This window comes from Protopterus annectens, chromosome 10.part0 (genome assembly GCF_019279795.1).
Source record: "Protopterus annectens isolate FY-2018-M chromosome 10.part0, PAN1.0, whole genome shotgun sequence".
NCBI classification, from domain to species: domain Eukaryota; kingdom Metazoa; phylum Chordata; order Ceratodontiformes; family Protopteridae; genus Protopterus; species Protopterus annectens.
In genome coordinates this window covers 1,686,557,415-1,686,572,338 of record NC_056744.1, presented here as the reverse complement: position 1 = coordinate 1,686,572,338, position 14,924 = coordinate 1,686,557,415, and the positions used below count along the sequence as shown (strand labels likewise).

Genomic DNA, 14,924 nt, shown 5'->3' with positions numbered 1-14,924 from the left:
TCGATTCTCGGCTGGGGTGCCTAATGTGCGGAGTCTGCATGTCCGCCCTGTGGTTGCGTGGGTTTCTTCTGGGTGCTCCAGTTTGCTCCCACATCCCAAAGACATGCTGTAGGTGGATTAGACACACGAAATTAGCCCTAGGCGTGAGTGCGTGCGTGTGTGTGCCTTCTGTGGAAGGTCGGGCGCCAGGCTGGCAACACGACACCGTAAAACTCCACTGCCAATCATGAGCGGACAGGCGATCCTTTGTGGTGACCCCCAACCACGAAAAGCCGAAAGAAGAAGTTAGGAAATGGATTTTGTTGTTTTCCAAGCACTTCAGCTCCCAGTATGTTTATTTCAGCATGTTGGGAGATGACAAGGTTTGCCTTGATGTAAAACCATTGACCAATTTCGGGCAAATGAACAGAACAAATTAAGAAAAAAACAACAAATAAAAGTAATTACAAAATAAGCAAATTACTGTATATGATTTAAACTGCTGGTACTTTATCTGAAATGTTTCTTATGTCAGCTACAAACCCAAGGTTTCAGTTCCCAAAACGAAAGACATAAAAGTACAACAGCAAAAATCAAAAGTGGACTTACTGATAGAACTCCATTCGTTTTGTGTTTTCCATGTTCTGAGGTGTCACCTGACACCGATTCCTCAGTGGTTGTCAGAGTGTCTGCGTCACTTCTCTCCTCCAGAATGTCTACTTCTTTTTTGATTTCCAAGTTAATATCAGACACTGCTGAGTGGATTTCTGTGACACCAGTTTTAATGCATTCAAGATTTTCTTCTAGCTCTTTCAGAATTTCTGATGCTTTGCTGTTAAGTTGTTGAATGAGTTTTTGTTCCTTGTCATGGAGAAACTGGTGCAGTTTTGCAAACTCTTCTGCAATGTATTTTTGTAAATTAACAGCATGTTCCTGGGAAACAAGTAATACAAATAAGAACAAGCTAACTTGCTACACATTATCATACCACAATACCAGTTATGTCCATATATTTACCTTGTATGACAGAAAGAACAAACTTAAGCTCCCCGGAAACCGAGACAGAGGAGCCGACGGTAAAACTGGTGACCTGGTTAAGGGGAGGGTTTGTCTTAATGGTTAAGGTCTTTACCTCACACATACAAGGTAAAGCGTTTGATTCTGACCTTTATATTGTCTAGGCTTATAAAAGTCTGCAGACTGGTAGCAAGTATTTAACTATGAACCCAGGAACTCTGAACCTAACTAAGCTCATCAGTGTGGCTGGAAGGGAGAAATGTGAAGCCACCATAATACTCTCTAGAGGAATGAGAGTTGAAACTCTACATAGATGACCCTTAGTCTATATTGATAATTAATGTAACGTAAGAGCTGTGTGTTCAGAGGAAGGTGAAGCTGGATCTCAATAAAGGATAAGGTAAGCCCCACACTGTCTGTCTCTATACCAACCTGACTTCTTCTATTGACTCCTGGTGGTCTCTGATGATTAAACTGGTTTTCAGGAACTATGGTGAGCAAAGAGGTCAAACTCTTAGAAGGAAGAAGTTTTCTGCTGTAAGGTAAAATGTGGGCTCAGTCCCCTAGGCAGTCCTGTATCTCTTCATTATAAACAAGTTAGAGGGAACCATGGTGGCTAGGCCCTAGGCAGTCCTGTATCTGTTCATTATACAAAAGTTAGGAGGAACCATGGTGGCTAGGCCACATCCAGGGTCATGACAGTAGAGGAAAGTGACAGCAATTAGGTTATGCCATCATACCCAATAGGCCACATTCCAAAAGACCTGTGTAGGTCTGTTTATAGAGAGAGGCCTCACACTGAAATAAGTTACTTAGACTGAGAGCAGATCTTTCAGAATCTGGTCAGCAGTGGTAGGCCTGTTTATAGACAGGTCTTACACCAAAAGTAAAGCACTCAGTCTGAAAACATGTCTTTTGGAATCAGGCCAGACCTGCACCAGGCTAACTCAATTGGAGAGCAAGTCTTTATGAATCATGTCCAATAGATTAAGTAAGGCTCACAAATAGAAAGCTTAATTCTACAATGTGAAAATCAGTGAATGCAAACACTGCAGCAGTTGTGTAGTGATTTAGTCCCTGCATCCAATAAGAAACTACAGTTGTGTAAAATCTAACCACACAGTGGATAAACATCTCTTCGCTGTTGCAGTATTCTTTACATAAGGGATCTCCTGCGAAGGAAAGCCCAACATCTGGGCAGTATACCGTAGTCTTTAGTTCTTATACACACTGCATGTCACATGTATGCTCCCCACACAAGGAGTAGGACTATACAGGTGACGTATGAATGCATGCACTCAGAACTGAAAATGCCCCAGAAGGGGAATGCCCACAGGGACAAGGAAAACATGCACATCCAGGCGAAGAAGACGATGATGATGATAAGCCTCCTGGCTAGAAGGGCAAGACAAGGACAAGCCTGAAGGGGGCAGCAGGGAGGGAATGAATACTGCAATGGTGAAGAGAAGGACAATCACGTTTATGCTAAGATTTCACACAATTGTCCGATGTCCTTCCATATCACTACTGAAATATTCTTTACCCAAGGGAAAGTACAGGAGAGTAAGAGGAAGGTACAGAACAGCCCTTTACAAATCCATGCAGGGTAGCCCTGACAAAGCCTGCCTGGCCCTTGAATTAACATCCAACTTGTAATGCTCAGTGAAAGTTTGAACAGAGGACCAAGTAGCAACCTCAAGGATGGAACTGGCATCCAGACTCTTAAAAACAATCACCAGAGGAGGCACATTCCCAAGTAGATTGCAACTTTACTGATGAGAAAATATATTTTCAATGAAAAGAATAACAAAAAATGACCCTAGAAATCCAGGAGGAGATGATTTGCTCAGAAATAGCCAAACCCCTTGTCCTGAGATGAAAGGAAACAAAATGCTGCTCAGATTTGTGAATAACTTTAGTTTTACCCAAAATGTTACCTGAGCTGTCAGTGCAAATCCATGGTGTGAAGAACCTTCTCAATGGCAGAATGTAAAGAAGAAAAAAAGGAAGGAAGATGAATAGACCGATTACGGCAAGATTCACTGACTGCCTGGGCATAAAAGAAGGATTTGTAGTAAGAAAAACCTGTATCTGTGGAAAACTAAGAAAGGAGGAATAGCCATGAGACCCTAAAGCTCAGACACTCTCTTGGCTGAGGTGAGAGTTTAAAGAAGAACAGTTTCCAAGTACAGTTTGGTAAGGAAGTTGAAGAAGAAGACGACTCAAAAGGAGCCTAACTCAAATTTTCAAGTACATAATTGTGTCCCCGGAAGGAGGAATAGGCTTTCTGGGAGGCCTGATATGAAGGCCGCCATTAAGAAATTGCTTCACCTCAAACCTAAAGGTCAGAGCAGGAGTCAAAGGCAGAAATGCAGAAATTGCTGATCGGTGAGCTTTGACTAAAGAATATGCCAATCCAGCATGGAGCAGACCACACAAATAAGAGAAGCAGAGCAGCTTCCACAGATAAGGGATCCTGATGGTGAGAAAGGCACTAGACAGAAAATCTCTTCCATTTGGACATGTATGATTTCCTGGTAGTGGGTGTCCTGGCCTCTTGCAGAACCCAAAGCATGTCCTCAGAAAAAGTGCTTAAAGGGGATCAAAAGCCTATCACCTACGGTATCATTTGAAGAGTGGACAAGTGAGGATGGATGGGTGACTCCTTGTCTTGTGTGAGAAGATCCACCCGGTGAGGTAACTTGTCATGATTCCCCATGGATCAGTGTGAAAGAAGAGGGAACCAGTGCTGTCTGGGCCAAAAGGGAGTCACCAGCAGGATTTTGGGAGAGTCCTGCTGGATCTTGTGCAAGACTCATGGTGCCAGAGGAAGGGAAGGAATGCAGAAAAAGTCTTCCAAAGAAAATACAGGGTTTCCACTTTCCAAGTCAGAAGACTTTTGGGAATCTAGAACAAAAAACAGGAAGTTGTCTGATCAGAGGGGAGGCAAAATATCTTCCAGAGGAATATCCCATGAATGGACAATTCCTAGGGACACATTTCTGTGAAACATCCATTTGTGAGCTTGTGTGCTGGACCTGATCAAGGAGTCTGCCACTAGATGTGCGCTGAGAAAATGTAAACCATCTGAAGAGTCACTTGATACTGGATAGCTAGATCCCAGACCTGAAGAGCTAGTCAGCAAAGAAGATAGGACCTTCTGCTCCCTTACTTGTTGACATGACACATCACTGTTGTGTTGTCTGCGAAATTTTGATGGGACAAGGATGAAAGAATGAATGAAAAGTCAGAAGAGGCAGAGCCCTCATCTCCATTATACTACAGTAGTCTAACCTCAGATGAGGAGGCCAGAGACCCTGAAACTCAAGGATGTCACAGACGGAGCCCACCCCCTGACTGAGGCACCTGTAAAGAGCTTCTGATGTGGAAATGGAACTTGAAAACAATCCCTGGTTTGGGTCGAAGTTGAATCCACCACTGAATCTTGAGCTTGAGATCAGGAAGGAAAGATGCCAGGAAACTCATGGGGTAACAATGTTAAACCACAGTGACCAGAGGTAACACTAAAGCTTCCACATATGCAGCCTGCTGAGGGGGAGCATGGGAATGGTGGAAGCTATGAACCTGAGAACCCTGAGAAATTCCCTGGCCATCACAGCCACCAGAGGAAGAAGGGATTCAAAAAGGCAATTAAAGGCAGAGCTTAAGGAACATGGGGACTATCCAAAGTCACAGCCAAGGAAAATATGATCCTGAGAAGGTGTCAGGACTAATTTCTGAAAGTTTATGGTGAACCTCACACTCTACTTCAGGATCTCAGGTTTACTACTTCACTGTTGCAGAGTGCTGCGGGTAGGAGATTCTACAAGCAAATCATCTAGATAGATAAAGATTTGAATTCCTCAAGCCTTCAGAAAGCAAGGACAGGAACATGGCATTTGGAGAATACCCTTGGGGCATGAGAAACTCCAATGGGCAAAGCAGAGAACTGAAAATGCAAGGAAGAGAGAGAAACAAAACTCTCCTAAAGAGAGGGTGGACGAGGATGTGAAGGTTTGCATCCTTGAGATCAAAAGAGACAAGAAAGACCTGGGATAAAAGAGGAAATAATGTTTGCAGATATAACATTTGAAAGGAAGGAATTGTGAGAAAGGTTTTCATCCAGAAAAGATCCAGAATCGGTTTCCAAGTACCTTCTTTCATGTGACCAGAAAAATCCTGGAGTAAAATCCCTTCCCTACTTGAGCAACAGATAAAGCTTGAATGGTGCCCTGAGCCAAAACAGAGTGAAGAACCTCTAGGAAATGAGAGAGCTATTCTGCAGTAGGTTGAGGAATGCCTGAAAAGGGTGGAAGGGACTCCCAAACCATGAAATATTGTGTCTATATAAGTAGCTCGAACAGTCAATGTCAGGCACAAATATACACACATACATCAATCTACCTCTTTACAGAAATGTTTCAACATCAAAACACATAATAGCGAACCATCATAGTTGGCCAACACCGCCTCCTTAAATTACGTCTAACTTTATGTATTCAATGCGGAGCCAGGGAGGCGATGTTCGCCAACTATGATGGTTCGCTATTATGTATTTTGATATTTAAACATTGCAGTAAAGAGGTAGATTGACATATATGTGTTGATCTGTTTGCGCTTGACATTTTGACTGTTCAAGATACTAATATAGACCTGAAATACTTCTAACAGATAATGGACAGAATCCAATAGTCTGAAATAAGCTGAGGCCAGTTTGGAAGAGACAGGGGCAGATGGAGGGACAAAGGAACCTCGGTGAGGGCAGGAGAAACCAAACTGTCAAATACAATCCAGCTTATCCTGGAAAGGAGATTTCTGGAAGGCAGAAATCTGAGTACATTTAGCAGGAGGCACATGACTAGATCCCTTCTTAACTTTAGTAACAGTGAGATATTGTCTATGAACAAAAAACAGACTGGAAACAGGTACAAAAAAATGTTTCATCCCCTGCAAGGCTTCACTCTAGTCTTGGACAGACCTGAAAAGTTCAGCTGCAGAATAACCAAAAAGATTTTTATTTTACAGAACAGTATCCAAACTTTGTCCTTAATGTCATCAGACAAGGTCTGAAGAGGAAGCTGGGAATAACATCTAATAACTGAACCAAAGGCAGCAGCCTTGGAAGATTAATCAGCTGCATCACAGCTACATCTGTGAACTGGCTTTGTCCATGTACCAACCCTGATTAAGTTATAAAATGAAATCATATCTGAATAACATCTTAACATTTAATACTCAACTATGTTCTGTACCAGTCTGATGATTCTTGCCCAGCCTTTCCATAGCCCTACAGCAACAGCTTGGTAGAGGGCAACACTGAACAGTTAATCAGAAGAGACTGACACTACAGAAGGGTCAGCAGAAGGGGAAGGGCATTTATAAATAAATTATGTGTTACTCAGGCACTGTATAGAATCTATCTGGCTTCACAGGTGTAGGAGGCAGAGAATCAGGGGCTCCAGATGCTGCCAAGAAAGTATCCAGAAGAGCAGCCAAGACAGGATGAACAGCAGACGGCTTGGGAGACCCCGTCTGTATGAGCTCATAATATCGTTTCTGAATCTCTTGAGAGCAATCCCACTTAAAATAATTCATCATGTGGGTAATGGACAACTCCTCCAGTGGGAATCTGGACTTATGGAATCCTCATAATCTGAACCATAATTCAAAGGGGAAGGGATTGAGAAGAGTATGCCAAGACCCCCCCGCCCCCGAGTCCAAATCCAGATCTGAGGAATCCAGTTCCCTCGTCCTCTTGAGTGGAGTGGTACATCAAGGAGGGTCAGGGCCAGAGCCCCACTGAGGAGGCTTCAAGGCCATCAAAGCATTAAATAAACCCTGACTGAAATCCTGCCATTCACACTGGGGACCCTTAAAAGGGGAAATGTGCTTTGTTTTTTGCTTCTTTTTCTGTGGAACGTCCACACAAAACACCCTTAGAGGGTCAGATCCCTGGTGAGATAGGATAATGGTTTGAGGAATAGCCTCTCTAACTTAGATCTGAGAAATCCCCCTTAGTCCTTCGGACAGAAATCAGCCAAGGTTTCCCCTTAATGTGTGAAAAGCCTCAGTTGACCTACAAGAAACTAGAGCCACGCTGGCCTCTGATGGGGTTGTAGCAGAGGAATCTGAAGCCACCAATGGATGATCTTTCTGGCCTTTCACCAGCCTCAAGAGAGACATCCAGAGAAGGCTGGACAGAAGCTAGATCAGACCTAACTTTTGCCCTCTTCTTGGCATACAGCTGGTGCTCAGGAAAGGAGGATTCCACCATAGCACCCTCACCAACAACTTCAGATGACGGCTCTCCGGGTACATGGACAAAGAGAAGATATGACTATGTAGGGTCTTACATATAAATACCTGGCAGACAGAACACTGCTTATGATCATGGGAAGTACACAAACAGAACAGACACTTGTTCTTACAGACTTTATGGGGAATCTGCCTCCCATACTGATATTGTCCCCTTCTGGATAACATGAACACAATAACCATAACAAATAAGAAAAAAAGAGAAGGAACCCCAACTGGGCACTTATGTGAAAACACAGCCTGGTAACCAGCACAGCAGAAAGGCATTCAGATGAATGTTCAGCAACAGAGTTTGGACTGTAAGCAAATAAGTTCTGTGTGTGTGTATTACATTTATGCCCTAAACTTTACATGAGTAGCATACTTGTGATGTACAATGCCTATAAGAACTAAAGGCTTTGATATTCTGGATGGATGTAGGGCTATCCTTGGCAGGAGAACCCTTGAATACTGCAACAGTGATATGGAAGGACATCTTGCAGTGTAACCAAGTACAAATTCTGCAATGTGTCAGTGTTAGGTGTGGCTCTGAAATTCAGGAATAGACATGATGGAAAATAAGTCATGTGGGTTTGTAATCTTGGGAAATGTGTATGATGATGAATGCATCATGTTCACCTATGGAATTAGTGAATAAATAAGATACAGACTGACTTGTGGGATTATGGCAATGACTCTATAAAGCCATGGAGCGAATCTTAGATACAAAATGACCTGCATGCATCTATGACAATGGATATAGGTGTGTGTGCATGTGTGTGTCGCTGTCTGTCTATGGTTGGTAAAGAGATCGCTAAAAGATCTTAGACTAGGGAATACACTGTAGATAAATACAGCCTTATTAGGGTATTCAATAGTTTGGGAACAAAAACAGCAAACTGGACCAGCACCGAGATTAACCGTTCTTGGAGAAAAACGGTTCAAAACAAAAACTCCAAGTATTAGACAAGCAGAGCATAGCCAACAAAAACCAAGTTTATTCTAAGTCCACAATGGTTTCAGGCACAGCCCTTCATACAAGAACAGAAATTCACATTTAAACAGTCAAAGTTAAAAATCATATGACTTAGCCCTAATCATAAAACACATTCAAACTAAAATTATTTAAAAACAAATAATTACTTAAATTTAATGACACATTATCATTTTTTTTCTAAGAAATTCACCTTAAAAGTCTGTTTAATATAGGTTTAAAAATGCATTAGTTAATAAAGATAAAACTGATGATATTATGTTTACAGCCATATTCAGACCTGGCATATGATTGGCCCCTAGTTGTATAATCCACTTGTATTCACATATTTATAGAGTATTATTCATGTCCCCTCCTCTTCTATTCTTATATCTAATATCTATCACCCTACAAAGGGACCCGTGTTCAATGCCTTTTTCTCCTACGTGTTTGGTAAGCGCATTACTAATCGCCTTTCTCCGTATTTCTGAGTTACACTCTGTAATTCTCTCCTTAAGCTTTCCTGTACATTTTCCTATATAAAAAGCAGGATATTTTATGCAGTTAGCCATATAAACAATCTTGGATGTATTACACGTAGCATGACAATTGAATGCTTTCTTTTAAGTTACTGGATGTAGAAATGCATTGCCTTTCTCAAAGTCATTACAACATTTACAATTGTAGCAAGGAAACATGCCCTTCTTCATCTGTTCTTGTTGCTGACTGGACACGTGCTTACAACACAGTCGTTGTTTCAAGCTAGGGCATTTCCTGGGATGCAATTGTTTGATCGAAGTTTCAGTACTTCGAAACTCAATTGTGCGAGACCACTCGTTTGAAGTACTGAAACTTCGAAAACAAACTACGGAAATCACAATACAGTGCGGAATGTGAATATTCCCTTTTCCTTGCTGTAGTGCAATCTTGGAGTTGGTACATTTAAGTAGCGGGGGGTGGGGTGCAAAAGAGTTTTGTGTTTTTTTTTTTTTTGGTAATCAGCCAATGCGGTGACTACACTTCAGCGAAAGTGCACTGAAGTGGGCATCTACTTTTCTTTTACCGAAGTAGTGAAATTTCGATGAAGAAAAGTAGATCTCAGTTCCTATATGCAAAATATGGCTTTCCCCCTACTATTCCATTAATTTGAGGCATTGTCCCAAAAATACTCAGTTTTTAAATATTATATTCTTCACCCCATCAGTTCTTGTGTTATACTTAGTAATTTATCACACATAATCTTGTAAATACTCAGTTTTTTAAATATTATATTCTTCACCCCATCAGTTCTTGTGTTATACTTAGTAATTTATCACACATAATCTTGTAAATACTCAGTTTTTTAAATATTATATTCTTCACCCCATCAGTTCTTGTGTTATACTTAGTAATTTATCACACATAATCTTGTCTCTTATCTGCAGGGTTTGTCACTTCCCTGCTGATAGTTGTGAAATATGGTCTGGCATCAGAATGTCTGCTGTCTAAAACATTACTTTTTATATGCTGCAATAAGCTATCACCATAGCCACGTTCTTTAAATTATTCTATCATTTCATCTAATTTATTACAACATTGTACATTATCTGTGTTGAGCCTACTATGTTGATCAATTTATAAGAAGGGCATGACATCTAGGTTCAGACAGGTCATAATACCATGATACTTGGCCCTCATCAGGCCCATTTTAGAGTATAATGGACCCTTCAATATGTACCTGACCAGACACCTGCAGCAACTGGAACATCCACAAAAGTTCCCAGAGGTGCCGGAAGCTGTTGAGGACTGGGGGGGGATTTACTACCACAACATAGGTTCCCCTGGAGGACATTTTAAGCTTAACCAATTTCCCTTTTGGTGCTTCAGTTAACATTTCCTGATTGGTCTTGCCTATCCCATGGCTGATAATTGCATATTAGCCTTATTGAGAATAAATGTGATCACACTATAGATAATTTGAGGGGACCCATGTAAGCGATGCAGCATTTAGGAACTGCCTCTATCCATTAGTGACATGAGGGGCAATTCTGGAGTACATTTTCTATTACCCATCCTTCGATCCAAGTTGTACTGGAATATGGACAGGGATGAGCTTTGTTTTACTTGAACGGATACTCTGTTCTGGAACAGTAGTAGCCTCTGTGATATATATCCATCTCTCGACAGCATTCAGTTTAGATACCTGAACCGAGTATTTCTGATGCCATTTGACTTGCTGATGTTCAATAGGTTCAGCTGTATTTGGTCGGAGGATGCCTTGTATGCCAGACGTGTCACCTCGAAGCACTCTGTAGGATAATGAGTATAGTAATAAATCTTTGAGGTGGTCCATGCAAGACCTGCTGTTTAGGACTTGTATCATTTTAGTAAGGTACCTCTTTGGGCATTCTAATTGTTGCATAGGCCTGGACAGATACATGCCAAAGTGGGCATTATACAAAATGATTGACCTAATGAGGGCTTTGTAAAAGGGTACAATAACATCTCTAGATCTAGTCAAAATCAATTTGTTTATAAGCGGTGCAATATAGAAAGACTATGACTCTGGGCACATGTTGGTCAAAAGTTAGTTCAGTTCCCAAACGCCAAACAACTGGGTCAGTTCTCAGAGTGCATTGTCAATTTGGTAGTTCCCTGGAGCAGATGACTTCTCAAATGATATGATGATATATTTTTTGGAGTTTAGTTTCAATTCATGATTTTGGCACCAGTTATTGTTTGGGACAAACCTTCCTGCGTGATGGCCAAGTCATTTGGGGATTTAATAACCGCTCCTAGCTTGCAGACATCACAAACATAGTCGTCCAAAGCCCTTTGGTACTTTCTACTACTTTCGAGATGTATATACCAAACAGAAAAAGTCTCTGCACCAAACCCTGGGGGACTCCATTGGTGACTGGTCTCTTCCCCTATTTTGAACTACTGCATCCTGTGAGCAAGCATACATGTATGCATTCTTTGATTCACCTTCCCAATTGTATAAACATGATTGTATTAAATTATATTCCTTTTATAATACAGCACCACTTGTTAGAATGTGTTTTAAATTTGTAGTTTGGAACAGTCTTCTAGTAAGCAATGAAACAAAATGTATGAACCAATAATGAAAAAACTACTAACAGTCAGAAACAGCTAGTTGTCTTTACATACTTCAACATCTTGTCTGACAACTTTGTTACAAATATTGTCTGACAACTTTGTTACAAATATTATAAAGGACAAGAAACTCTTACTTGCAACATTTTCTGTATATACTGTTGATAATCAATATCTTGTTATTGTATTAAAGCAAACAACCTGTACGTTGTTTACTATTGCGGCAACTTTGCGGCAACTTTGTATCTCTATCACGTACATGATGTGGAGCTTTTCGATCCGGGCATCCGCTGAAATAGGACTTGCGTCCAGTCTGAATTTCCCAGTAAACAAATGTAAATAATTAAATAAAATAAATAAATAAAATACCCATTTCAGAAAATTTCAACCATAAAACGCCACTCAAACGTCTGTCATTCCAATCCACCAATATCAGTAAATATGCAAAACCTATGCAGAAGTAAGTAATTTAAATAATTCCACATTAAAGGGATCTATAACTAATGAAGAGGTTGCTGCTAGTAAACAACTTCATATTTCATCGGTTCATCTACAAATAAAGTGCCTGTTGCCCTTGAAGAATAAATGGGCTATGCTACATTAAAAAAATGATAAGCTAGTAATTTTGCAATGGGGATGGATGGCAAACTGATAACAGAAACATAGTTACTAGGTAACTCATCCAAAAGAGGGCATTCATAGGACTGCAGCATCCACTCCCTTTAAAAGTACAACACAGTACAGTATCAGCAATCCATCTGCATACTGTGGGAGTAGAACCCACAACCTTCTGCATCAAAAGCAAGTATACTACCTGCTATGCTACTGACAATGCAAATGACTTAACATAAGTAGAACTAAACTTCTCTTCCCCTTAAGCCCTCAGCTCCTTGGAAAATCCACTTGACACTCAACTAAATCTCTCAACTTCCCAGCACAAGAAATCTAGAAAAAGCTAAAATTTATTTTTAATTTTACTGCTGTTTTAGCTACTTTTCTGTATATATTAATAAATAAATAAATAAATAAAATCTAAGCCCGTTTCCTACCTTTCCTATAACTAGTGTAGTCCAGATTTAGATTTGCTGTATCCAGGACTGTATGTAAGCTTCTGAGCCCCCCAAGCTTTCTGTGTTGGAGGGAAGCCTTCTAGCTCATCAGTGGGAGTGGTAAGCACTAGGTAAACTATCTACCACATAAGGAGTGGTTCTGGCCCAGAAATTGTAGTTACTGGCCGTTTGGGCAGTTTTTGCATCTCTCTCAACTTTCTGATTAAAAAGCCCTCATTTGCACTTTTTTCCGCCCTTTCCTGTAACTAGTTTGGTCCAGATACAGATTCTTAGTTTTAGCACTTGAATGTGCTTACTCGTGATCAGCACTTGTTCAGAACTTGTTGTAAGCACTAAATAAGCACTAAATAAGCTACCAATTACTACAGCACTCAACCTTCCTCATTAGCTAGAGGAAAACAGTTTTTTATTCAGGCATGTCCAAGGGTCAGCTCTCAGTGTTCTCTCCTGTCTATCTGATGAATATGGGGATCTTGGGGCAATGTAGAAATTGCCTCATGTACACAGACAACCCTCTCCTCCTGCCACCCAAAACTACAACCTGTGAGACATGCACTTATCTAGCCAAACTAGAGGTAAAGCTCTCTCCAACCAAGATGGAACTTGACAGTCAAAAGGATAAGGTAAACACTTGCACCAACCCAAACTCATCACATAGTCTCACTAAATCTACACCACCAAAATCCACACACAGAAACATAAAAACATTTGCGGAGGCTCTCAATAATAATCTGCTCAAGCAACACAGACCTCCAAAGCAGAAATGCAAGCAACCTCCACCCCCCAACACAACCCAAATGACACACAGCCCGCAGACTCAGTGCGGCACTCAACCACAGCCAATAAGGCAAAACAACGTACCCAACACACTAGTCATAGGTGACTCTATAGTCAGGCGCACTGATGTCCCAATCACCAGGCAAAACAAGAAGAAGGTTACTGTCAGCTGCCTGTTGGGTGTCAGATCAGCCACATAACCCACGCACTCAGGTCACTCCACAAGTACAAATATGACTCTGTCATTGTCCATATTGGTGTGAATGACCTGAGACATACCTCCCTGGACTACACGTAAAGAGACATGGAAGAGCTCTCCGATCTTGTAGCCCAGGCAGGTATGACCCTAGTCCTGAGTAGCATTCTGCCATCATCCAGAATGATACCACAGTACAAGGACAAAATGATGGACTTCAGCAATTGGCTAAGCTTCTGGTGTCATTCTAAAGGGATCCAGTATCTTGTCTACCTGGGATGACATGGTTAACAGACCACTATGCTTTGCCAGAGATGGCCTGCACCTGTCACCCCTGGGATTCCGGATACTGGCTAAGGTTCTTGCCACCCCTACAGTGCCTTTTTTATGCAAGGTTCAAATGACAAATTCACCACCATAACAGGAACAGGCAAGCAAAAACTGAGGGTGATGCTACTCAATGCTAGAAGTCTAAATGTGAAAGTGCACTAACTCGAGGCACTCCTTAAAATGGAGAACATCGATATCTGTGCAGTGACTGAGACCTGCTTCAAGGCTCCACAGAGCACCCCTGCACTACCAGGCTATAACTCATACCACACACTTAGGTGGTAATCCATTAAGTACAGAAGAAGTAATTAGGGACCTGGAGACCCAAGTTGATAGCAATCTCTCATTTGACAACCACGTGACCAAAGTGGTTAGAAAAACATTTTATATAGCCCACCTAATCATGAAGGGATTCACATCTAGATCAGGGGCGCCATCGCCTCTTTACTCATCCCTCATCAGGCCCATAATTGAGTACAATGCCCCTTTTGGGATGTACCTTACCAGACACCTGCAGCAACTGGAAAGACCCCAAAAGTATCTCACCAAGAGGATCAAAGGGCTCAAACAGATGCCATATGCTGCCCGGTTAAAGAAACTCCAGCTCTACTCAGTGGCATACCGCCTGTTCAGAGGCGATCTGTGCCTGACGTATAAGGCCATGTCCAACCCGGAATTAATGGACATGCTGCACCTCAGAAAATCCAAATCCCATCGAGCTACGCGCTCGAGAGACTTGAACCTCAGCACTGAAATAAATAGGACATGCTGGAGGGACAGATTCATAACCCAGAGGCTCCCTTCACTCTGGAATAAAATCCCAGTCCAGGTTAGGCAGAGTCCCTCATTGACTCTCTTCAAGAGGAATCTTGATGAGTGGATGGGAGATCATAGGTTTACCCCGGGTATCACTTCTGTGTCACTGTTAGACAGAGGCAGACTATACTAACCTCGAAAAAGGGCATAGCAAAATAAATTTAAAATGGGTGGCGAAAGCCAAACACATTCTGGCTAGGCTTATAAATACCCTAGGGCAGATAGCCTAGTATGAACCTATGAACACTTTTCGGCCATGTATCCTGGACCGAACACCAAAGGCGGAAGTGTGTCCATATTTATTAAGGATATCCACACCTCCAGGCTAGTTGCTCAGCATAAAGCATCTGAGGTTATCCAAGTGCAACTAACTCTG

The 14,924-nt window shown here is 41.5% G+C and overlaps 1 protein-coding gene across 1 annotated transcript in view; it reads right to left on the bottom strand.

The window, feature by feature from the left end:
• LOC122813900 (nuclear factor 7, ovary-like) overlaps positions 1-14,924 on the bottom strand; it is a 114,880-nt gene that overhangs the window by 37,738 nt on the left and 62,218 nt on the right. The window contains exon 3 of the mRNA XM_044086444.1: positions 589-912. Coding sequence (XP_043942379.1) covers positions 589-912 — 324 coding nt within the window. The remainder of the gene's footprint in view (positions 1-588; positions 913-14,924) is intronic.